This window comes from Gobius niger, assembly GCF_951799975.1.
Source record: "Gobius niger genome assembly, chromosome: 14".
Taxonomy (NCBI): Eukaryota; Metazoa; Chordata; class Actinopteri; order Gobiiformes; family Gobiidae; genus Gobius; species Gobius niger.
Window position 1 is genome coordinate 9,753,115 of NC_136865.1, and position 26,983 is coordinate 9,780,097.

The following is a 26,983-nucleotide window of genomic DNA, read 5'->3' on the forward strand; positions in this document are numbered from 1 at the left end:
TCCCGCCATCCAGCCCACCTTCCACATTTTGTTCCACGTTTCAATTACTCCCGCTCATGTACCAAGCCTTTCATATACAAATCCAACATCCAAGGCCGGCTGTAAGGTCGCGCCTAATGCAGAAACATGTTGTTCTACAAAGCTTTTTTACAGATGCTGCAGGGCGATGGGGGATTTAAATGCAATGCCTGTTTTTTTTGTTTTTTTTTAAGTCACCGATGTGTGATTTCACCCATCGGGGCACACCTGTGATGTTTTTTCATCACTTATGCATGAACATGTGTTTTTTTGTGGCTGTTTATGTAAAATACAGATAAATCATGAAGCGATGTGAGGAATAGTAGCCATTAAAGTGATTTAAAAAGACGTACATATGGCATTCCCTTGAGATAGATGCTATGAATGTTAATGTTACAGCTTAAACTGGGTGCTCAGAATGATGAATTTATTTGACAGGTAAATGCATACCAACTACTTCAGTACAAAATGAACAGATTAGTAATGAGGAATGACTTTGATATGTTTTCTAAGAGGTTCATTTGATTCGGCTTTGCTCAATAGATGCATATAGGTTGTTTGTTTTATAGATTCTGTGTTTTTGACCGGTATTTCTGGGATTTTGTTGCAGCATAGATGGAACACAATCCGGTGTGGCGTGTTTACATGCATGAGAACCATGTATGTTCATTAACATGCACTATCCCGACCAAATAAACCAACAAACATAAACAAAACTGTCCTGAGACCCGTTCTTAGCAGTTCTACACTCGAAGTGTGTTGCTAGCATGCCATTAGCTGAAAAGTTGTGGGCTTTCTTAATGCTTATCCTACTTTGTTGAGAACATTTACATCACTGAAATTACCTGGGGCACCCTCAATGTAAGACATTTTGTCAAAGGAGGGGATGGTTTAGCAGGGATGTTGCTTTTTGGCGTATAACCTTGTACATTTTAAGCGGTTTATGATAAAAAGTACAATTTTGGTTAAGGTTAGAGTCAGGAACAGGAATCAGGTTGAAGTTTTTATTCTGATCGGTTTCAAGAAATGCCTTTACAAACTGATACGGAAACAAAAAAAGAATTTTAACATACATCTGTGTCAGCTTTATGTTAAAGGACCTGGCCACCGTTTTTTCCATACTGTGATATGTTCTTACCTGAGCTTAGACGAATTGATACCTACCTGTCTGGTCTTTGTGCGTGCCCGTGAAAGAGCATGGTCGCTTCCAACTTCACCCCCGTTTGGAGCTATAGGAATATACTGGGAGAGGCCAAATGCTAACAACGTCTTGGCATCAGGTACGCATCAACTCGTCTAAGCTCAGGTATGAACATATCCCCGGTTCAATTCTCAGATCTTGTAAAGTCTCTCCATGTAGTGTGTGGAATGCTCTCCAGGTTTTTCTGGCTCAAGATCTGGAGAGGTTTTCCAGGTCGCGCCACCGCTGGCACACACACAGAGTTACCCGGCGGCACTGGTTAAAGAATGAGTCAGAAGAGGAAGGAAAGAAAATGTATTTCTTCGACGATTAATGAAGAATAACTTAACCAGAAACAAGATGAGTAGACGGTCAAATTAAACTGATCTCCTTTTCTTTTCAAGTATACAGGATGTAGTTTGTCTTCATTTTTCATTGTTGATTGGATGATACAGACTTGCTCAAGATCAAGCTAATGTACCGTAGCTCCAAGACGCTATAGAACATAACCTAACAACTACCTTTTATAGCTCTTATTGTACTTTCTTTTCAATTTGTAGCCTTTGTTCCTGGCATTTAGCTTCTCTGATGTTACGCTTGTATCCCCTAATTCATTGCATCTTACATACCATCCACAGCAAAGCACAAAAAAAACATCCCTTACATTAAGGTCGTACATTTCAAGAATGTGTGCACAATTGAACAAGTATCTTGAAAAGATTTGCTCCGCACGCCTCCCCTGCCTGAACACAATGTTGCTTTATTTAAGCTCATATTGTCGTATATGACCTTGACACACACAGCCAGATACGTATTCACAGAGAGCTGTTATACTTCACCGTCAGTCAGTGACCTCCACTTCAGACATGTTTCCGTGGCCTTTGATAAACACGTAGTTCAGACATAATTGGGCCTCAGTTTTGAAATGTTCTTCGGGTCCTCTAACACGGATTTTTGGTATTCACAAAATTCGTTCTCAACTTTCTTTTTTGTGTGTGTGTAAAACTCCTCCCCTGTCATCCCACCTGGCCCCTGAGACGCTTGCTTGTTATTAATGGCCTACGAACAAGTGGCATTGGGATGATTCTCCTGCCGGGCGATGTATTGATGAACTGTTCGCTTCCTTCTCCACTCCCGAAGTAAACTTGTCAACCCTGATGTATGGGCTACCGCCGCTTCAATGCAAATCACGGCTTGGCGCGGTCATATTTCAAAAACCCAAACAAGAACATCTTTTGCGTCAACCGTCCCCCAAAGAGGTGCCATTTTTGATTTTCGTGGAAGAGGTAAGGGGCCCGTGCTATATTCGCCCATTTGCCCGAGGAATTAGAGTGAACGCAGTGGGAAATGGGATTAGCGCACAGGTCCCTCATCAGAACAAGGTGAGCTTTTTTAGGTTATACAACTTTTTTTCAATAATGAGGTGATATTGAAAGTAGAAGGAAGTGTGTAGGATGGAGAAACTTATTCAATTCACTCTCACAAAAAATGTCATCACCGTTGATCGTTGTACCGAGTGTGTTGAACTTGTCAAACAGAGGCAACAAAGCAAAGACACAAAACCTTACAATGATTAAAAAACCAAATCAACTATGGATTCCAGTCATTGCCTTTATACTCAGGCTCACATGCACAGGATAGGCTATTTTTTTTTTTTGCCAAGACCCCATGCACTCTAATGATGTACACTATTTTTGTGCTTCTCGCATTTAAGAGCACTTGACCTGATTCAAACTGACTTGCCAAGTGCTTACATAGTCGGAAGCAAAAGTACAATCATTTCTTAAGAGCACCATTAGCACCTACTGCATCTATGTGCAGCATAGCAAAACTTCCCCCCTTTAAGTACCATTGTTATTTAAAGCCACAGAACAAAATACAGAGAAAAGAACAGGGAAAGAAAAATACTTAACACAAAAAAAGGCCAAACGTGTAACTGGGTAACTTTGCTCAGAGCTGTACGTCTCTAGCTCGTCTCCATGGACATCTTGAAAAAAAAGGCAGCCACATATTAAATTTAAATAGGTTTAGGTCCAAATCTATTCTTTGATTACCCACTGCAAATATAGCATTATCTTCTTCTAGCCGGTCATTTGGAGCGAGTTTGGTATTGCTGGCTACAATCCAAAAAGTTACACAGTGTAGCTTTAATTATGTGTTTGCTTTTTTTAAAATGTTCCTGCTCACCTTGCATAACCTGCTAGGAAGGCACAATCTACTTGAAAACACATTTTGGATATAAGATGTTAGCTATAGCTTGAAATGTACAACTAATACTAATTTCACATAAAAAATCTTTACAAACAATGAAATCCTGGTTAGTCAAAATCCTAATTGGCATCTCTCGACTCGATGTTTTGTTGTGACCCACCGCTGCACCCTTGGAAACGAACCCTCCCGTTGCTATCTTTTAGTTGACCCCCTCCTTCTCCTGCGCATTCGAGGACCACTTCACCGGGGCCCACATCCTCTGTCCTTCAATTTATTTCTCCGCTCTCAGGATGAATGCTCAGAATGAGGGCTCCCGATTTCGCCCGGCCCTCAGTCTCATTGTATTTATGATGCAGCGGCGGTGCGGGCTATTAGTCAGACTGCGGGGAAGTGCCTTGGCTTTGGACTGTAGCACTTCAAGTCCATCAAGCCACTCCAGACCCTGCGATTCATTAGACGCAACCTCCTCACGTTTGTGTTAAAGGGATTTGTGTATGTGGGATTCAGACTTTTGAAAACTTTTGAGAGACCCTATACTTTGTCTTATACTTTTAATCCATCTCAGAATAACCGGTAGCACTTCATAATAAGGCATAAGTATTTTATCGTGAACTAATACAAATCTGTGCTAATTATGAATGCATGTTTGCAAGTAAAGACTTAAATGGTCGATGCTTTAAGTCAACTGTTCACGAGTACCAACACTTATTCATTATTCTTTTATTGTTAGTCAATTATTAAATCATGATTTTCTTGTGTTTGTGTTGGTGTATGCTTTGGTCTACATAAAAAAATATCACAGTAATTCAAGCAGATGGTGCACCATGGTTTGAAAAACAAATGGCTTTTATTTTCGGAGCTACCTGAGCAAGAGATGCATTAGTGAAGGAGATTTGTGAGCCGTAAATCATTCAACAGAGTGTTTGAAGCAAAGGAATCCCTATAGACACAGCATTTTAACATTGGTATAAGTTCAAAAGCAAAATACAGGAGCTGATGAATTACATTCTCTCATGCGCCTGCAGTTCTGAACAAACAGCGCTATTGCCAACGCAAATTTGCATACAATCTCAATTCTTATTCTGCTTGGACACGCCACTTGAGATCCCCGCAATGCGCTAATCCCGCGCTCTTGAGCTGTACATCAAAACGATAAACTTCCTGACTTTGAAGCCCACACAATCGCCATAAATGGGGATAATTACCACTCTCCTCGCGCACACTCCACGGACGCTGGGCCCTCACAGACGTATGATCTGAAAAGCATCTTCGTTAAGGGTCCTTTAAAATGATACCAACAGGGCGCACTTTGTTGCCTGCCCTGTGTTTTGATATCACACAAGTGCTTATTATCTCCATCTCGTCGCCATTCAATCTCGGGCGGTTGGGAGAATGCGCCAGCTCTCCAAAGCATTATGATTACCGAGGTTGCCTTTGTGTTGGCAAGCATCGGTACTCAAGATTTGTTCTCGAAGTAAGCTAATATTATTAACAACGTGGCCTTCCTTCGAGGTCATTGTACAGCAAAGTGGTAAATCTGCGTGAAAAGCATTTAGCTGCTTTGGAAATAGACATTTTGACAACATGCAATTATTCGTTTGCCAAATGTACTTCTTGTTGTGATGCAAATATAGACGAGACCAGTGGCAGCTGGTGACTTAAACTCTAGGTGGGGCTGTTGCACACCTTGTTGGGTACCGTGTTTTTACTATCAGATGTGCTTAAATGCTTCATTTACTGCTATTTGTCAGAATAAGAAGAAGCATTTAGCCACGTATCAGTAAATACCCACAGAACTAATGTTACAGACAACTCTTGTGAAGAGCATCAGACATGGCAAAAGTTTCCACTATAAACTAGGCATTATGTTAGCTGCCTAACAATGCCTTTACCCTACGCACAATGATATGAGAGCATAAACCAGTCGTTTACTTCCTGCTAAAGTTAGCAATGATACTGAACCCTGGACAGATGTGAACCACGGAGTAAACATTAAACCAATGGTCGGACTCACCGTCCTCATGTCCGTTTAGCCTCTTTCAAACTCCTCAAACTCATGGCAGCTTCAGCACACTTCGTTTTGTGTCACCAAATTCAAATCCTGTTGCAAAGAGTCGTCCGACAACAAAGAAAATCCGTATAATCCACAGGTGCTAGCAAGCGTCTCCAGTGTTCTGAGAAGCCGCGTGCAAGTGAATGTGACTAATGGGAAGCTTCAGAAACAAGCTAAGCGTCAAACATAGCGGGAGGTGAGCAACTTCTGAACAGATTCATTGGGGCTGTCTGATTGAAGTATGGCTGGCAACCCACATCCAGCTGTCACCGCGACGATCAACCACTCACAACATGAACATTCACTTTAAAATAGGTTACATTCTACAGTCGAGAAAATAAAAATGGTAACTTTTCCTTCATGTCCACGGTCAAACTCTTTTCCTTGCTCTGATTAGCTTGCTGATAGCTAACACTTACCAGGCTGGGTTGTGTTTCTTGGCATTTTGTAGTCTAGACACACACATTATTTTAAGTTATACTGAAAAAAATAACAAGGTGGCTTAAGTGTGTAAATTAGTTGTAGAAGCCTGAATAAATACCTTCGATACTTCCATCAACCAACGCAATGATAAAAAATGATTTACTCAACTAGTTCTTTATTAATATGAAATCATTGCGTAGGGTTTCATTAATATTACTCAAAACCCTGGAAAAATGCATATAAAACCTTCAACTAAACCATGAAATGTCACTGCATTTCTTCAGCCCATCAATTTAGCCCCAAAAAACTGCTGGAGCGGCCATTTTGAAAAGTAATAGAAGTTGGCAGAAGCGCCTGCGTGTAGGCCTCTCGAGGACACTTTGAGCGCGTGTCCTTTCGTTTAGTCAATATTAGTTTATAAAAATGCACAGACATGATTTACATCGGTCTCATCCCCATAATTCATCGCTGTCGAGTGGGAAAGCCTGTGAGACGATATTTAGCCCAAAGCTGTATTAATGACTCTCTAGTGGTATTTTCGCACCGTCGAGCAAAATCCCCCCGCGCCTGCATTCTCCGCCTTTCGCTGATGGGCTGTCTGACATCAGATCAGTAATCGTGAGAAAACATCCAGACGCCTGCTTCATACTATTTCAGAAAGCCAGGGATGAAAGAAAGATTTGAGATTAGCGCAATGAAATGCCAGTCAAAAACTTTAAGATATCCCCCTTGTTGTATGGAAAGATTGGAAATTTAGCAATGAATCCTAAGTGGTTCTGGTTCACAGACTTTTTGCAAGCATATTCCACGTATTATTGGCCGACCATCACCAGCAACAAAGTAGATTCCATTTGAAGATCCACAATTTATCAGCAGAACATAAGAAACAGAAAGGTTTACCCAAACTCCGTCCGCCGAGACAGCGAGACAAGTTTAGAAGTCATTCACCTTCGAAAAAGTTTTGAGATTTGCTCAATTTCGCGCCAGTCAAAAAACTTTTGCCGCTACAGCCCTATTGTTGTTCGAGAAAGTTTTGTCTTTGATGTCTTGTCGAGGTAAACAAAGGGTGCGAAGACAGCCGGACAAGATGAACACGGATAGAATTGCAGGGGGAAAAGAAGAAAAAAAAATCACAAACACCAGTATTGTTTAGCAAATTACCTTTCGTATCTTTCAAAGTGGAGTGGAGATTTATTTGTTTCCTCTCCTTTGTTCTGTGCTGAGGAGCTTGTCAGCGATGACAGGGGCTTGCTGAAGTGATCTGGGGCCTGTGCGTTTTGCGGTGCTATCTGATAAGCATTTGGACAAACTGTGTCCGCCTCGCTTTACGATCGCTGGGAGATGTGAGTCTTTGCAGCGGGTTGTTATGGCTGACAGAGTCTACCCGCGGCTAAAACTAGATATTGCTGTGGGTTTATTTTCCCTCCTATGTTTGGCAGGGGTAAAAAAAAGTATGCATTACGCGAAAAAGCCATGCATAACGGACCTGAAAAGTATACCCACGTCCCCTGGAAAAAGTTAGCAGATTGCCGCTTCGTAGTGAAGGTAACTGAAGTGCTGAAGTGAACGATGACTGGTATTGTTCATTGACTAGGATGAGTTCTGATGCTAATGACCCCAAACATTTATTCCATCCATCCAATAGCGCCAAGTTCCGCTTTCTAACTGTGTTTATCTGCATTATAACCAACAAGAGATAGTGAGAATACAAAGGATGAATTCTATGTGTCCAGTGCACTGCCTAGTTGCCAGGAAAGTATCACACGGTCCTCAAAGTTTTAAAACTTCCCTTTCATTCTCAGTCTCAACGTTTCCTTTCGGGCAAACTTCCAAAGCTTGGTGCGTACTCATTCGATACATCGGTAAACGCTCATAGCTGTTCGTAATTACGCGGAATGGCCCCCCTGCTGCCAGTGCCAAAGGAAGTCATCTGGACACTCTTCAGAACGCGCTCACCTAAGAGCAAAGCGTTCTGGGGCAGTGGTAATGACGAGTGAAAGCAAGTGAAACGTGTCTGACATGGACTGTTGGTTAAAGCATGACTTGCATGACATTGTACCTGCGAGGCTTAATCACAATCACGTTGTAGAGGTGATATGGAGGGGTTGGAAATCACTGAAATTGTTTGTCTCGATGAGCAGATGTCGGCTTAGGAACCTTTTGTTCACATTGCAATCTGACATTTTTACCCAAATCATTCAGCCCTGCCTCCCACTACACACTCAATAACCTTAGTGCCTCCTTGTCCCATCGCACAACCAGCAATCTCACAGGAGGCAATTAAAAAAAACAAACGCGCCCGGAAATGCGCAGATGGCTACAGGCCAGGGAGTGGAACCGGAATGAATGGTGGCGATGTTGGGCTGGCCGGCTACTTGTGGGGGGTGTCCGTATTTGTTTGTCAGCAATAATGGGGGAAGTGGTGGTGGTTAGCAGAGCCATAATAAGAAGTTTGATAAGGCTTACTTTAACATACACAGCACAAATGTCGTTGTTTTTTTATTTATTTTTTTGTGAACGAAGCTTATGAAGCATTTCCTATTGTTGTTTTCCTCACCAAGCATTTCCGAAAATATGGGCTTAGATGTTTTTGTGTGTCATGTACAATTCAGCTTGCATATCAGGAGGATTGGAGTAAAGAAGTTGGTGCGATGGAAAAGTGATTGCCGGTAGATGGCCCCAGGATCGATTCATGGACAGTGTGGGGTCTTTTTGTGTGGCGTTGGCATGTTGTTTCTTCATTTTACCCGATAATTAGAATCGTCCTTTATCAACACACTTGCTCTTTGTCCCCAAGGCCAAACTGAAATGGCACAATGGAAAGTCCTATTGTTTGCCAGCCGAACGATCAGATTTTAAAGTTTCATGCGCCAAATGTCATGCACGTCACATTTACGGCAACGGAATTTGAATTAGTTTCGATATGAAGCATTACCTCACCTTCAACTGCGCCATTTTGGCAAACGAGGGTTCACTACCTTCGCCCAATTTTGACCGATTTGCAAATTCCAGTCCCCGCAACGCACGACAGGGCAGCCGTCCAAATGGCTAAATAATGTTTGATGAATTTGACTGATGTGATTCAGGAGTTTGGACCAGCCGATAACCTACAATTAACGTACGCTGGCGCACATTCATAATGGCCTTTTTAACACTATGCCTCAATGCTGCCAAGTCTTAATGCATCCTGATGTGAGTGCAAAGGTGCGTAGTGTAGGCGAATATTACTCGAGTAAATGCGACTGCATGAACGTACCTCGTTACTCCCCACTCTCTGGACCCCCTTCTTCACGACCAGACTGAGCAATGACCACTTCGGCACTCCGGTGACAGGACTTTGCCGAGCCGTATGTCTTATAAATGATCCACTCTCGCGCATTATTCCTGGAACTTCCCCCTCGGCAACGGCTGTGCTTTTCCGGATGTCGACGTCCACAAATCACACTTGCTTTTAACCTGGGGAGAGTCATTTGGTGTCGGGAAGCCCCCAATAAGATTATACTTTCTGCTTTTCCGTGCAACTTCCGAGCGACTTCTAACAAGGGCAGCGGTGCCTAAATGATTAAAAGCCTCGTTGGGTTATTAAATGCTGGACAGTCTTTGCTGGTGTTCCATGTAGGAGGTTTTATAATTGCAAAGCTAAAGCGGGAGAGATTTGAGAAATTTTTACCTCGAAGTGCATACCAATTCAGTTCAGTGTATGTTAAGCCTATGTAGGATTCAGTTCCGTTCCTTCACAAATCTATCGACAATGTTTTACAATGATATAAACTCTTACAGGTATGTGGGAATAATCTGAAACACATCTTGATCACTATCTTATGTTTTACTGGTAAGAAAATGCTGTGGCTTGGTTACATAGCGCCGTGCGTGGAGCTCGGGGTGGAAATTTGAGTTGCAATGTGTGAGCAAGCGCCGCAACAACTACTCAAAGATTCAAACACAGATGCAATAATGCTGAAAACACAATTCCAAGTTCCAAGGGAACCACATTGAGATATGGAAGAAAATGTGTATTTTGCGCGTTCCCCTAACTGTTTCACACTCTCCACTTTTGCTTTCTCTCGCTCTCTCTCATTCTTTATTTTGCCTGTCTTTGCTTTCAGTGTTGAGCTATGATTGCTGTGGATAGGCTTTGGATCACAAAATGACCCCCATTGTATTTCACTAAAAGCATGGTGTTACAGGACCTTTGTTTGTGAGGAAATTTTCTTTTTTCTTTGGACCATTGTTAAGTGCGCTCTGGCCCAAACAACAGCACCACCATTACCTAGTATGTAAAGGATGTATTGTGAGCCGCGGCGGCACAATGGCGAATGCGACAGCTCCATTGGGGACTGCAGGGCGAGGGGTCACCTTCGCAGATCGGGCCCGGCCACGCTTCGGCCCCTTATGCCCCCCCCCTTCACTGTTATTAAGTAGCCCATGGCCCCTGTGTCATTTCCACACTGCAGGCTAATAGCACAAAATTGCACTATTTTCCCGTCATGTATAGATGTTGCTCACAGCCATTAGCTGCAATTTAGTTGGTAGCCATGCACATTTGTCAGTACTTTTGCCAATGCAGTCGACCCATTGCAACATTCCACATTCCAGGGATGCACGATTAATCTCAATTAATTGAATAACTGATTTTAAAGGGGTGGTGTTATGCAAAATCGACTTTTTCAAGCTTTACATCATGTTATTATGTCATTCCCTCATTAAAAACATGCCTGAAGTGTTGCCTTGGCACATTCACGTATTTTTGAGTAATCTGTGAAAACTCTGATGGCGGCCATTTTAGGGATAGGTTTGCCTGAGTCCTCCTAGGAACGCCCCCACCTCCTGGAGACGCCTCCGAGCTTTCGTCACCAGCCGAGTAACCAACCACTGCTCCTCAGCAGAACCCCCTCCCCACTGATGCCACAGACAGCGTGTGGAGGGGGCGTGTAGGAAAGGGTCAGAGGTTCTTAAAGAGACAGAGGGCTATTTCAAAACAATTACTACAGCCATTTTGAGAGAGCAAAACAATACAAGGCAGTTATTTTAATTTACTGCATTTACAGACCATCAGAAGGTTTGGTCATCATTGTAGTGTGCTATAGACTGGTGCTATGTGATTGAAAAAAGCACAATACCCCCTCTTTAAAAAGCAAAATCTCCTCACAACTGTTAAGACATTTCGATGCGTTTCCCACTTCCCACAGACCACTTCCACTAGTGATTGGGCCAATCTTCCCCCATTGCTTTGTCTTTTCTTAGTCTCCTTTACACAAAACAAAAACAAAAAAAAGAGTTTGTCTCCATCTCAGAAACTGCTGCCAGGCCAAACCGATTGAATTTGCCTCAACACTTGCCCATATTCTCGTCTTTGGACAACTTTTGGCACGGCTACATCACGTGAAACTTGTTCTTTTGCTTCTCTAAGGAGTCCCAATGAGGCAAATCCAACGGTACATCTTCAGGATTGTTTAGGTGTTGATTCGGCTACGGTTAATACGTTTCTGACACGCTGTTGTTAAGATTGGCACTGTTAGAAATGAAGAGGTTGGTGTTTTAAACTACCAATCTGCTGATACATGTAAGATTCATCTATTTTAGGTCACCCATGAGGAGACTTCTGTGACAGTACAGTGGTTAGTCCAACCGTAGGAGCATTTCTCTTGCTTTTGTGACTCTGTCGCTTGTTTGCCACAAGCACAACATTCCGTCACACTGTGGTTTGGCTTCTTACCCGATATTATAGCATGATTTCAAATAAGCGGCGGTCTGATGTTTGTCCCCTCCACTTCGTAGCCAAGGTGAGGGGTGTTCAAAGCGTGAGGATAAAACCTTTGCTTTTAGTGTGGTCTGACCTCTTTGTTGCTACTTGTCGAGCCAGAGTGCCAACATTATCGTAATTCTTGCGAGTCCATCCTTTGCTCAAAAGGTCTTCCACCACATTTAATGTCTTGCCTATTATATCTGTCAGGTCCAGGCGTTTTGGACTGGATTCTCTGCATGGTATTTAGTTATGAAAAGTGAAATTTAAGATGACAAAAAAGTACCATAGACCATTATTTTTCATTTCAAGTAAAATGTTATTCCTGATTTTTCTCTGTTTCTTCTCCTGCAGCTGGGTGCACGTTCGATGAGGACACAGATCCGGGCCTATGCGAGTACAGACAGGGCCAAGAGGACGACTTCGACTGGCAGCTGATCCGCACGTACAACTGGCCACACCCGACGCCCGATCTGCTCAGAGGTAGGCTGCGCTACTGTACGGTTTTGTCGAGAGTTAGCTTCCAGGTAGACCCATCTCATGTCGCGTCATGGTTCTTAGTTGGTCAATGGGCATTATGCTGTTTATACGTTACAAGTGGTTGAGAACTAAAGTCTGGAGATTGTACAGGAAGCTTTTTAATTGGAAAAATCCCACGTTTTTTTGGTAACATCCACTCTAGGACTCCGGTCAGACCTCGACTGTCTGTTTGCCTGGTATTCGTTTGGTTTACTTTAGCTTATAACGTCAGTTTAGGTATATCTCGGCTTGGCTTGTACTTTCTTTCTGAAGACTTTGACCAATGAGACGAGCTTTCCTGTGAACTGGCCTGTCAGGTCCAATGGGATTGTTAAGTGATGATGTCATCGCTCTACTTCCGGGTTCAACAAAGCTTTAGCCCTATTCACTAAAATGGGATTTAGCTGATTCTAACCTGCTATAGAGCTGACTACAATGATCTTTTTAAACAGATCTCACTGAAATATTTCATTTACTCTGGATTTTCTTTAGTTAGTCAAATTACTTTTTCCATACACAATGAAAGCTTATTTTAAAGATAAAAATATGTTCATTTTGCCTGGAGAAATGGTGAGATATAATATTCTAATTAGGTGTAAAACAGTTGTTAGCCATTTATCTGCTGTTATTTCAGCAGGTTTGGATGAAGTTGCAGTTTTTTGCTGTGTTTGTCAACAGTTTGGACCCGGAAGTAGCTTAGTTGTTGTGTGTGATGTATCGCGAGGATAAGGGAACTTGATTGTTTACTCTCTCATTCTTCAATCTTACAGACTATCACTTTAAAATAGCTTGACTTGGTATTTTCACCTTTATTTCAGTACATTTTGACAAGCTTGTGCAATGAAATAAGGCTCGTACCATAGGCATCTTTTACTTGACTATTCAAAATCCTATTCCGATCACAAGCAAATTTAGCTCATTTAAAAGAGTTATTTTTGGTAACACAACCAATTCTGACATATTTTAATGCATATACTTGAGATTCTAATGTGAATGTGGTTACAGGCTAAAATATATAATGTTTTAGCTCATCACTGATCTAAGATGGATAATGCAAATGCTTTATTTGGTCCTTTGCTGTAATAAAGCCTGTTTTCTTCTCAGGGTGAAGCCTGATTGTTATTGATAGACTAGGTGAATGCCTCGCTAAGACCTGTGCATTCTCTAAACATGAGTTAGCTTTACCTTTATTAGACCTCTCCCGAGTCCTGGGCTTTTCACCGCTTTCATTTTTGCTGAATCTTGCGTTTCTCCAAATGGCATTGCTATTTTCCACAAATTAAGTACAAATATGCTCTATTATAAACGCAACGCGCTGTCAAAACATACTTTGTTTTTTTGTTATCCTGCCCAATTACTTTGCTTTTCACACAAATTCTCACGTGCACTGTCTGCTGCTTTCATGCGGTGTTTGGCACATGCTTGATTATGCGAATTCTGCAAATGAAACGACACATGAAGAAAATAAGTCACTAACAAGCTTCTATTGATCAGTTACCAGAGGAACTTGTACTACCGGCGGTTCTCTTTTCTCGTATAAACTGAACCATAACAAAGATGAACATTTTTGTGTGTGCGCTCTTGAGTTATCCAGCAGCTTTTCATTGTCGTACGGAATTTCAAAGTCCTCGACTGAACGTGAAATGCATTACTACGATTAATTCCAAACATTTTCCACTTGTTTAAAACCTCTTAACCCCCACCTGAACGTAGCGCATTTTGTCCTGTTTGGCTTTCCCCAAATCTAAAAGCTTAGTGAGAAAAGTGTCAAAATAGGGACAAAAACGAGAAGAAAACATAACAAAAAAGGCCACCAAAAAATGACGAAAACGCGCTGAAAGTAAAGCTAAAAGTGACAAAAGTGTGATAAAAGTACAACAAAAATGTGTCAAAAACGAAAAATGTACAAAAACTCAAAAAACAACTCAATGAGAAATTGTCAAAAACTCAATGAGACATTATCAAAAAACTCAACGAGGAATTGTCAAAAACTCAATGAAAAATTGTCAAAAACTCAATGAGAAATTATCAAAAACTCAACGAGAAATTATCAAAAACTCAACGTGAAATTGTCAAAAACTCAATGAAAAATGATCAATAACTCAACAAAAAAGTGTCAAAAGCTCAACAAAAAAGTTTGAGTGACAACCTGGCAACAACGTGAGGAAAAAGATCAGTTCTGATGAGTTTTGTAGGTCTTAGCTTTCAAATGATGCATGACACTGGCCTTTTGGCTGTAAGCGCCAGCCCAGAAGCTTTTAGATTTGGGTAAAACTGGAAAATATGCTTGGTTAAGGCCGGGCTTAGGAGGTTAAAGTAGCAGTTTTACAGTCTTGCCTCTCACAATAGCTACAGCTGGATTTTTCTTTTCACTACAAACATTTTGGTATGAGACAGTTGCAGTCTTTCACAGCATCAGAAAACAAACAAACATTGACTTCATAATATCCCCAGTGCAATGTTTATAATCTAAAGATCTTTGCCTGTCATTAGTTTTTACAGATGCTCAATGTCTGGCTGACATGTTTCAGACATAATTGTGTTGAGGATTACACAGCACTGCATGTTCTATCACATAGTTAATGGTTACAACGATTAGCATATGGAGCCGTGTGCTTGCGGTTCAAAAGGCCCAACTGAGAGTCGGATGAAGCGAACGACTTAAGACTTATGCTAATGGTGCAAAGTGCGGTCTATCCTCAGCAGAGACTATAGAAGGTCTCCATGCAAGTGTTATAAGGTGCTTTCATATCAGCTGGGATTAGATTGCTTTCTTACTTCCCACATACCGAGTGTTGCATTTTTACTTTTTTCTATCTCTTGTTAAAGCAGTAGCCTTCGAAGTAACTCATGCCCCTAGAGGCCATGAGCGCCACTGCAGGTGTCGACGCATGTTACAGTTTTTTACTCATTAATTGTCCGTGAGAGTAAATACTACGCTGACAGAAAAGACAAAGGGAGAGAGGGATATTGTACATCCAATTACACAATGGAGATCATTTTTTTCACTCAAACTCAGCTGTAAACACTGTTTAAGTGGTGCTAGCCCGCAGTAAGCTTTGCCCCCGTTAGCCTGTTAGCTTATTCTTCGTGATTCTATTAGTGTGTATTGGGGCCTCTGACCTGTAGACAGCGAAGTTGTTGTTAACGCTTGTAGTAACTGCCAGAGGGACTACGAAAAGGATTTATTAAGGTAAACAAGTTACTTAGTACTGCTTTAAGTGTAATGGAAATGGAAACGTTTGTTAGTTTTTTTATCAAATAATGTTTTTAGTCTTGCTTTAAGCCCATAAAATATAATGTGGCAACTTTTTTGGGGGGGGCCAGGCAGTTTAGTGTGTAGTTGACTATTTAATGTGAACCCAAAACATGTGCATTCAACTCTCGGAAAGACAGACGTTTTACGAGGCGGTACTTGGTGGTAAAAAAGTAGCTCTATAGGAACTCATTTCCTCATATAGACATAACGGAAAGGGGAGGGGGGCGATAAAAATCTGCGGTACTGGCAAGTCCCCCTGAGGAACGCCGGACCTGGTAATCAGCAATGACCCGCGCGAGACTGCACCGATCCCGGGGAGCTGGTTAACACGGGTGGCCTCCCCCCCCCCCCCCTCCCACCTACCCCCCGGGGAGAGGGAGAAGAGAGAGGGATGTGCTTGGAACAGCGGAACGAGCGCTTGATCATTTCCGCCAACGAGTTATGCAGTCCCACCTGTCTGCTGGCTCCTCCGTTAATTAGACGGTTCGGGCCGGCTATAGGGAGTAGCGTCGGTTCAAATTGGATGAACCAAATGTATTGTGTGATGTCAAATGAGTAGACGGTTTTGAGATGATGGATTTGAAAGTTGTAAACAGACTCCAAGGGGGGACAAATCGATCTAGTGTCGCAGCAGTTGGTCAGGTATGGATCCGCCAACATAACATTATGTGGCCAAAGAATGAGGTCAGCTGAAACATACTGAATGACCAGGTTGTATTCTATCAATGGATTTTTTTTTCTTCTTCCCAGACGGCAACAGGCACATTGATAAAAGGCCCCTCCATGACGAAGGCTCATTAGCCTCACATTGAGAAAGAGTGGATCGAGAAACATCATCCACTCATCGGTGACATGCATAGTGTGATTTCCGGCTGGACAATGAGATCGGCGATGTCCTTCCTCTCACCCATCTTTTTACGCTCACGATTAGCAGGGTCTCACACAAATGAAAAGATGGCTCAAGATTTCGTAAAGGGCAGCGTTTAAAAGATACATTACGTGAGATGTAACGACTGAACTGGAGGAAAACGTCCATGTTCGTAACGGCGGTGTTTTTTGTCTTGAGGCTAGCACAAGTTGCGTTGAATTTGTTGTCCTTTCTTTCTTTGTGTGGAACCCTGCTATTTGTGAATGTGAAAGATGGGCAAGAGGAAGGACAGCTCCAATCTTATTGTCCAGCCGGAAAAATCATGTAATATATGAAATGATAATAAAGTGAATGCATGTCTGGGTGGAAGTAAGTCTTGTGACATTACACAAGCTTATAGAAAAACAACACAGCAAACACATACCACGATAAAGGCTATTTACTCAATGCTGTTGTTAGCTACTTCGCTCGAAATGTTGCTTTATAGCTTTGTTTTGATCGTTTTTTTCCACTGCCAGCTGAGGGTACTCCAAGCAACATACAAGATCCTTACAATTCTAACGTGTATTGTGTCATTTGTTGGATTCATGGGTACGTACAGCTGAGAGGTTCGTGATTGGAACCAGCGGCAAAAGTGGTAAAAAACGCTTGGCACCAATCAACGCCGTGTGCATGCAGGCCCTTTACGGCGTCTATTAGCGCGGAGCAAAGGTGGAAACCAGCGTGTTTTGCATCGCTCAAGGCAAATGATGGTAATTCGCTACAGACTGATTTGACTTATGGGGTCAGCAGTACCAGCAGTGTGCACGCGAAGTTATTACTGTATTCATCGGCTTTCCTTTATTTGTCGTTGGGATTTTGTACTGGCTGCGATATGTTGCATCGAGTAACCAAAGGTGTGTAGAATAATTCTCAAGGAGTACAAAAAAAAAACCTGAAGCTGTAGAGTTGCATGGACCAGCAGCTTCTTCTTTCTTCACAAACGCAGGAGCATCTGAAATCCTCCTCACAAGCAAAAGTGACCGTGGATTGATTTTTTACTGACATATTTTCTGTCTTTTCCTCTTTCACCCATTACTCTTCTAAGTCGCCATGCTTGTATTGAAGCAGATTTCTCAGATTGAATCATTCGTCTGTCAGTGTAACCTCAATTAACTCTGGAGAATGAAATAAAGGTAAATAACAAAACCGAGAACGAGATTATGCCGAGCCATTGGAACTCTGACGCGGTGAGACAAGATAAGCTTCAATTGACAAAAGCGCGGCCGTCAATCTGCCAAAATGTCAGATCTGTCAAGAAAGGAAACGTTTAAAGGAACATGCCACCGTTTTTAAATACTGAGATATGTTCTTACCCGAGCTTAGACGAGTTGATGCGTACCTGTCTGGTCTTCACGTGTGCGCTCAGTCACGTAAACAGAGCACAGACGGCGTTAGCATTTAGCCTCTTCTCTTTTCATCTATGGATCCAAACAAAGGTGAAGTGGCCAAGCTCTTCCATGTTTTCCCTATTTAAATACAGTTACACGAGTAGTTACACGATCCAAGTCGAGTTACACAAAATGAAAACATGTCGAAGCGGATAAAAAGGGGAACTATTTTGCAAGGCGTAGTAATAGAGGAGCACTTTGACTTTACTGCGCAGATGTGGAAGTGCTCCTGGTGTTATTACGCCTTCCAATATAGTTCCCTTTTTTATCCGCTTTGAAAATACGAGTCCAACCATCTTAATGTGTTTACGTCTCTTTTTTAATGAATGCGTGGCTCCATATTATCATTTTTATTTTATTGTCTAGTTATTTTGATCCTCGAGGACCACATAGGATATACCGGTAAGAGTTTTTACTTGTTACATTGTATTTGTATATTTACTGTATACATGCATTTTACCAAATAAGTTCATATTATATCATACCAATGCAGCCGGAAACAGGAGCTTGAGTAACAGCTAATCCCACCTGTGGTACCACAGTTTAAAGGAACAGGCCGCCGTTTTTCCATACTGAGATATGTTCTTGCCTGAGCTTAGACGAGTTGATACAGACTTCATTTTCTTGTTTGCATATCACTTTTGGGGCCTTAATGGTGTAATACACACTACTTCGAATGGTGGATTTTGTGCAACATGGACAAATAGCTACGCACTAGCTTGAACTCACTATTTAGCGTCTGTCTTCATAATACTCTTGAGTAAATCTCTTTTGCAAGTGTGTTTAAACTTATTAGCAATCTCCAAAAAGTGGAGCAAAAGAGACTACTGTTGAACACATCTGAAAATAGACAGGAATATATTAAGTCTCAGGCTTTATTGGCCACTTAAGGGCACAACAACCAGCTGAGTAAACAAAGCTAATTCCCGTATTAGGCTAATAAGGCAAAGTTATTAACAAACAGTTGCCCCGCAGACCAGACATTCACATTAGCATGCATTAAAGTCGGTTAAAATGAGCTCACTTATCTGCAACAGTCCTTATTTTCAAAGAGTCCCCAAGCAAACGGCTAAAGCACATGCCCAGAGCTAGCGGGGAAAGTGGAACCGCATTCTCTTAATTTTTAAAGTCAATTAATGCGGGATGGAAAATGAAAAGTTCCTCCAGGCTCGTGCTTGAAGGCGGGAGCATATATTAAGTGTGAAAATATGTTTAATTCATAATACGCCTGGCGCTAAACAAACAGGCGAAAAGCTGAAGACGGCTACGGCAGGACTACAGCAGCGACGCATAAAGAGAGAAGCACCGCACTCTGGATCAGGTCGGAGAGAGTCATCACAGTGCTCGCAATTAGAAAATATTCAAGGGCTATTTGCATATTTATAAACCCTGAAAACTCTATAGGTAAAGTGAGAGTCTGTAAGTTTGCAAAGTAAGGAGAGTAGAAAGTAAACAATTGAATTCCTCCTCTATTGGACCAGAAAGCCACTCCTAGTTTGCAAAATGAGGTGACCAGGAACAAAAGTCAACGATCAAGCCCCCCAATTCGATATTTGTCCCCTGACATTTCCACTGACTGAGGATGAATGTAGATGAATGGATAGAGCAGAATCATAACCACGCTGGTTAGCTTTGCCCAAATATAAAAGGTTACAGATAATAGGCCGGTGTAAACTGATCTTTTTCCTTGCATTTTTGCCGCATTGTCACTTAAAAAGAAAAAAAAGCTTTTTTGTTGCTCTTTTGTTCCATTTTCATCCTCGCTTTTGTCTTATCTTTGTTGCTTTGATGACACTTTTTTCAAGAAGCTTTTAGATTTGGGTAAAGTCAAACTGGAGAAAATGTGCTCGGTTAAGGCGGGGGTTAAGAGATTAAAAGAATTACATATAACTTCTCCCCTATTTACATTTGTTTTGAACAGAGGTGGGAGGTACAAAAACAATAGATTCAAATATATTCAGCCTGCTGCTAAAAAGACACTGAATGCTGACAAAGCCTCTCGAGGTGAGCTGCAAAAACTGTAAAACACCCCGGCACAGATGGCTGGCACGAACAACACCCCTGCACCCTGCAAACTCGCACTCCCTCGCCTTGTCCATGGCCGTAGAGGCTGTAGCCCAATGGTGTTGCCGAATCTCTTAGGTTACCACGGCTCCGCAATGTTCACGCTGCTCGGCTAAAGGTCAAACATGGCATGAAGTGTTGAGTTGAATTGCTAAATCGCTTTGAAAACCTTACTTGGAAATACCAATGCGGCTAATTATCAGATGATATGTAACCAGAAGAAGACGGTGCTTCCAGTCTGGTGTTAGCCACATTTGTGTGTTTTGGACAGTGCAATGACTAGAAACACCGCCAAGAAAGGTCAGGATATTTTTGCCGCAAACCTTCGTCACAAAAAGTTGACTTCTGCCCCTTAGTTTTTGTTGCCGGCAATGCTAACTCTCAACCAGTAAGGCTATAAGATGAAACTTGTGAGGCATGAGTGCTCTTATCCTGCCTCCAGTGTAGCAATTTCCAAGTTTTTCACAGAAAAACGCTGCGTCAATGTCACGCTGTTCGACGCGACTGATTTTGTGAGGAGCTAAAAGCACCTTTGTCGCAGTGCAAATTATGTGCCAGGTTTAGCTGTCGAATTGGCCTATTTTAGTTTAACTTCTGCTCGCCAAAACATCTCCCTGTGTGCGTGCCATTGTATACTTTATCACTCGAATTTTCCAAACAGGACTGCAAATCTGGCCGCGGCGCTAAAGAGCCAGCGATTGAGACAACAACTTAGTTTATTGGGCAGCAGTAGCTCAATACTATCGATTGGGTCCACCAGACCTGCGGAATATCAATGACATGAAACATTGCGGTCTGAAATGGAGAACATGCCTCTCTCGCCATTTACAACTTCTTTTTTTACATTTGCTAATCATTTATAAGCGGTGTTTTTGCATTCCTAGGCTTGAATTGAGTCGCCTGATTGCAAAAAGCTATTTTCGCTCGTAGACTAGTACAGCAGCTTTGCACAGTGGTTCGATTATATCATCCAAATGAATATAATGCTGTGAAAGAGCGCTCTCCGGGGTAATGGACTGGGCTATTTTTTGACTATCGTGTGTAAAAATGATGGTCAGGCCCACAGGTCATCCTCCATTAGTTAACAAATGTATTTTCGTCATCATTTCTGTCCAAGCCAGCAGGAGATGCCGTCTTTTCTCTGTTGTTGAACCAGATGAGTCATTCCACAAGAACTGTGCAAAATGAGCCTCAACATTTTCATTCAAATTGGTAACAGGTGACAGGCGTTGTGATTTTTCTGCAAAATGGCTGCTGAGTCACATGCTGAGAGTCAGAAAGTGAGCAGATACTGTATGATTCAGAATCAGCATACATTATCTAAAATCACACACACTTTTTTTTAAAAGTTTTAGTTTTCTGACTTTATTTTTTTAGGGACCAGGGTTGATGTTATAGCTAAGATCGTACAGGGGTCTCCAAGTAAATTTTGCTGGGGGCCAAAATATATCGGTAGTGTATTGCCTGGGTCCATAAACAAAAGCTCCAGTAAAATATGTTTTAATTGGGAAAATACTATTGAGGAAACGTTTTTCAATAAATGAATAATAATGAGCCTGACAGGACTGTAACCTCAGCTTACACTTATATCGCACTTAACAAGCCTGTGTCCAAGTCTCTGTTGCACTGTGGCCATTATTCATTAAACACGTGATTATAATGTGTTGTTTATATCCTGATCTCTTCTTATGTCAGTGCCCTCTGTTGGACACATGTGGAATTATTTCCTTTCTTTATTTAAGCTGCCCCCTTGTGCCTGGAGGGAGCATTCTGGCTATTTCTTAAAAAAAAAAGAAAATCATAATTCCGTACAGGAATGAGCTAGAGACTTATCTCGCGGGCTGGATTTGGCCCTCGGGCCGCCTGTTGGACACCCCTGAGAGAGTATATCCAAAAGGAGGTAAGTGGTTAAGTGGTGGTGTTTTGTGACATGAATATCTAGCCAATCCTGGCCTCATGATACTGTATATCTGGCCATCACAAAAGTTGAATAGAGCTGCTCTGTATTCGTATTGACCAGTGGCCTCCTGGAGTTGGTCTCCTGCTGTTGGTTTTGTTTTGGCTAATGTTTCTCTATGGAAATTGTTGCCTTTTACCCACATGATGGATTTGGCTATTTGTTCAAGCGTTCAATCCCAAAGTCTATAGTCAGCTGCTTGAGAATTGAATGTGTTGTAATTTTCCAATGGAGCAGAGCAGTGACTTTTCGGTTTCTACAAACATGGTCAGCATAACATCAAATTGGAGTACAAGACATTCTATTGAAGTAAAATTAAACTAAACCCATGGAGTATGTGGATGGAAAATTGGAGCAGCTCTTGAGTCGATAGCGCAGATCCTTTGAGAACTGCGGGGATCTGAACTGGCTTATCCGGATTTGTATCAGAAAAGTTATATTGGATGAAAAATACTTCTTCCTTGTGCTTTTTATATTGTGTGCTGTTATTCACAGCTTGGCTGATAGCTTTGTAATTATCCACTAGTCAATACGGGCTTTTTTGCAGTGTCTGGATAAACAATAGGTGGCATTTGGCAAAGCAAATCTTGCAGAACACATTGCATTCTTTTTACACAGTTTGTTGGATGTTGGATTCAAAGCAAAATCTCTTTCTTGTCATAAAATATGGCGGCTTTACAGTGCTAGGAACTTGACAGTAATGGTAAAATAATAATAATGCATTTGTTACAGTACAATTTGCCCCATCAATCTCTGCCACCACCACCCCCACCAGCCACTCATTCTGGCACCGCACTCAAGCAGGCAAGGTGGGAATGAAGTGTCTTGCCCAAGGACACAACGGCAGTCTAAATCTGCAGGAGCTGGGATTCAAATCCGCCTTCAGTTATAAGTCAACCCACTCTCTCTACCATCTGGCCACTTGTATGTTTTTGGCACATGCGTGTTTTGGAAGTGTGTGGCGGCTAAATTTATTTCTACTTTGTGTGCGACTCCACCATCTTCACTTTACGCTCCAATCACGTTTTGGAGCTGCACTTATATTGTTTTAAGCGGTAACTAGCGCTATCTGCTTCATCCGAGACTCCACATGATTGGTTACATCCACCTGTCACTCATTCAGAGCATGTCGGAGGCTGAGTAGAAGTAGTCGGTGAATAGTTGGTATTTTGATTGTATTTGCATTGTTATTTTTGAGTGAATGAGTAAAATCTTAACTTACAATTGTCGTCCAAACTTATCAATATCTCTCCTAACCCATTTCTAACAACCCAGTTCTAGACAGGGATGGGTTCATAAGCACGTTTCACAACTTCCAGGGAGTAAAGCGGAGCTAATTACGGTCGCTAATGCTAACAACAACTTGCAAATTTACCATTGACTAGAGAAATCTTTTCAATTAGGTTCCCAGTTTCTTTCTCGCAAATATCTTCCGTTCACAGTACCCTCTACTTCTCCCATGCCGTCAATTTGTTGTATTCTCCTCTTTTCCCCTCGGTAGACAAAGCTGACCCTCTTTTTTCCCCACCACGTTAAAAATCACAAATTGCGCTTTGAATCCAGATATTTCTCCAACGCCTTCCTTTAACAGCATTTTCCCAAACTCTTCACGTCTGCCTTAAACAAATGCAAACCCCTCCGTGGCCCCAGCTGCCCCCGGCCCAGCGAAACTGAGCTTAAAACCACTTCTGTCAAACTTACCTCTCGAGAAGTTGGACATCGATCATTTACTAAAAAGCACAACTTGAGAATGCCCCCACCTCCAGCCTCCAGCCGCCGTCCTTGCCTTGTCCCCACCTCTTCTCTCTCTCTCTCCCTCTTCCTCTCTCTTGGTTTTGGGCTTTGATGATCCAGTTTGAAAAGCTCACTAGAAAAGGCAGATTGACTCTTTGCATTTAAATGGCGCATTAACAGAAAGCCAGCGCTCTTGGAATTGGTGGGAGATGCGGAATTTGTTAGCGTCGGAGAGTCTGTTGTGGTAGAGATACTCTTCGGTCCACTGAATGGTCTATTCGTTGCACTTAAAATGCTTTTGTTGGGTCAGACCGTGAAGAGCTTCCCCTGCCAAATGCTATTTAAATTCACAACATCTGTTTTGAAAGTGTTGACTTGTCGGCTGCATTGTTTTTTTGTTTGTTTGTTGTTGTTTTTTTGGGGGGGGGGTCAAATACCTTATTGGAGTTTTGTTGAAAGTGCGGTTGAGTCTGAAATCTTTGATGTATAATGAAGATCATTAAGGACATGTCCAGGAGTCTTAACATTTGAGGTAAGAAAATATGAACAGGTGAACTAACTTGAGAATCATGTACGTTTTAGGACATGTGTGTAGCAGGTTTTAGATACAACAAGACCCCAAGGAGGAGTTGTAAGCAAAGATGTGGTGCTGCCTAAATGGATCCTAATTTTATTAGTGCTAGGGCAGGGTTCCCCAACTGGTGGACCTGGGTCCAGATTCGGACCCCCAGAGGCTTTAGTCCGGACCCTAAAGCCTTTTTACCCTCTCAATATACTTAATTTGCGAAGGCTTTATTAAAAATTATCTAAACAATTTGAATAACATTCAAATAAAATGGCAAAATTATTGATTAATTGATCAGCTCTGCTTTGTAACTAGATGACTGCATATGTCCGGGCCCTGGACATATGTCGAAAGTTATGTAAGAGAAGTTTGTGGATCTTGAGCTGAGGTCTGCAAAACATATCACCAAAATATTGTTATCACAATATTAGCCACAGTATATCGCAAAATCACTGAGGTCTTCCATCTGACTGAGATATACACATGCTTTGTGCAACCGCTCAGTTTTAGTTAATCGAAATCCATTTCTCTCGAATCAAACCCATGAAACTTGGGGCCAAAATACCCACAGTAAAGCTTGACAAAATCAAGACTTCTATGTTACTCAACTACAGCAGTTTGGCGTCACATTAAGATGGTCCTATACGTTTGTTAAGTGTGACGTCACGACTTCCGCTTCCGGGTCCTAGCAGACCGGCAAATATGTGAGACAAAAACATTAAAAAAACTCTTAAAAACAACCATCAATATTTCTGAAACTCGACGGAGAGTTACTGAACCTACTTATTTCTCAGATTAATTAGCCAAAAATGCCTCAACTACCGCTAAAAAAGTAATATTTACTCAAGTCACTACTTCCGGGGTTAGCGTAGCTGCTGCGCTGTTTTCTCCGCTAACCCAGATTTAGCGATTTTGGTAAATATTACTTTTATAGCAGTAGGTACAGCATTTTTGGCTAATGGGCCTGATAGATAAATAAATATGTTCAGTAACACTGTTGAGTTTCAGAAATAATGATTGTGGTATTAAAGAGTTTTTTGTAGTTTCTTGCTCATCTGCGAACCCGGAAGTAGAGCTGTGAAATCACCACTTAACAAATGTACATGCAGACGGCATTGCCCAAAGCGGTTCACCAGCCCATAAATACTTAAAAAACGGATAATGCTAACCAGGAAGCTAGCGGAGCTAACATTTGCTTCATGCTACGTTAGCTAAACTGACTTTTCTAGCTTGAGTTTGCGTGTTTCCCCCGCGCCTCGGTACTGTTTCTCCTTTCAACCCAAACCATGCACTATAGGCAGATCCTCCACCAAGCCTAAATGCATGCGACTCTATCATTAGATATGCATTTCCTATTCCATTGGGCATTCACTCAAATGGTAAAGCCCATGAAATGCTCACAATGCGGTGAACTTAATGAGTAAATTCCAAAATACGATTGATTTGTGAACAACTGCACATCTCTTTTCCCCCTGGTATCTTTCATCCCTTTATATCCGTACACGCATCATAACCTGAAGTACCGCTACCTGAAAAAAATCACACACTGGAAGCCCAGGCTCTTCAATTTATCTCTCATGGAGCCATCTTGTCTCCTTGATATAGTGACACTTGTCCTTGCTCCCGTCACCTCCTCCTGAGTTCCAATCCACTTTCTTTTTAATCAGGCGCTTGGGAGAAGTTAAGGGCAACAAGCACATGTGTATCACCGCTGAGCCGCTAAATAGCACTCACACATAAAGAACACACTTGAGGGAATGAAAAACGAAGGGAGAGCATATCCGACCGGAGCCCAAGAGGTGCCGTCTTGAGAGATTTTTCTTCTTTCTTTCCTATATCAGAATTCTCCATGTGGAACCCTTGCCGTGCCTGCCTTATCCTCATGTGGTATGCTCAGTGATAAAAGCTCTGGACAAACTGCGAAATTGCCTTCCGGGTGATAACAAAGCCACCTGGAATCATGGGCTGCACAGTCAGGATGTACTGTCTCTATGGGGATTTGTTCAGCGGCGTTAGCGTTGTGTGTGTGTATCAGTGTTAGCATACCGCAAAGCTAATCAGTGCTAATGTTTGTTATGTTGATTACGTTATGAAGCAATGGCATATCAGGCTATTTTCTCACTCTGATTCAAACGTTTTTTTTTACACAGTGGTCAATGTTGAATGAGATTATTAGCTAGTTTTCTCTCTTAACATCTTAGTTTTAATGTCAGTGTTAAAGAAAACGACAATGCTTTTTTAATGACGTTTTGTCGCTAGCGAGAGGAAGATTTCCTGAGAGATTTCCTCACAAATTGTAACATACAGTACCCAAATGTGACCCAAATATGGTCCTTTCTGGGAGACCACCCTGGGCATAGTCACAGCTAAAGGTGGAAGGCCATTTGGAAGGTTTTTTCATGCTTTTTGTGTCATGTTGTTGTCGCTGTTTTGTTGTGTTTTCATTGCTTTTTCGTTTGTTTACAGCCTATAGGTCAGTGCAAAGCCTCATTTGAAAGCTAAGACCCCGCAATTTCTAAAAAATGTGCGTAAAGTAAACTGGTTAAAGATCTAATTCCTAGCCTATTGAGCTTTGCTGCAAAAAAAAACAAGGCTTTCACTTACAAATAGCCTATCCAAAATTCTGTTTGAAAAATCTTTGTTACTAATATTTCAACTGAATAAAACTATATATTAAAGCCTGACTAGATTTTGTAAAATATAGGCAATTTTGGCCAATTTAATGCTTAAAATGCCTTATTTTTAAAGGTGCATTATGCAACTTTTTATTAGAAAAAATAAAGTGGATATTTATGTGTATTTGACCTTGTCGTGACCCAGCCGCTGTATGAGCGGTCAGCATGGTGCTTTTACTTTTCGATCACGGTGGTCTCTAGGACACTCCAGGATCCAGGAGCACTGTGATGGAAAGTAAAGGCGCCATGTTAACCCCTCATATAGATACAGACGGCATCTCCGG

At 41.8% G+C, this 26,983-nt stretch overlaps 2 protein-coding genes across 6 annotated transcripts in view; one reads left to right on the plus strand and one right to left on the minus strand.

The window, feature by feature from the left end:
* LOC306974083 (receptor-type tyrosine-protein phosphatase U-like) overlaps positions 1-26,983 on the plus strand; it is a 371,134-nt gene that overhangs the window by 91,567 nt on the left and 252,584 nt on the right. For all 5 annotated transcript variants that reach the window (XM_079571206.1, XM_079571209.1, XM_079571207.1 and 2 more), the window contains exon 2: positions 11,983-12,111. In XM_079571206.1, coding sequence (XP_079427332.1) covers positions 11,983-12,111 — 129 coding nt within the window. The remainder of the gene's footprint in view (positions 1-11,982; positions 12,112-26,983) is intronic.
* Positions 1-26,983, minus strand: part of LOC306974165 (C-reactive protein-like) — a 431,917-nt gene that overhangs the window by 23,155 nt on the left and 381,779 nt on the right. The gene's annotated exons all lie outside the window — the stretch shown is intronic.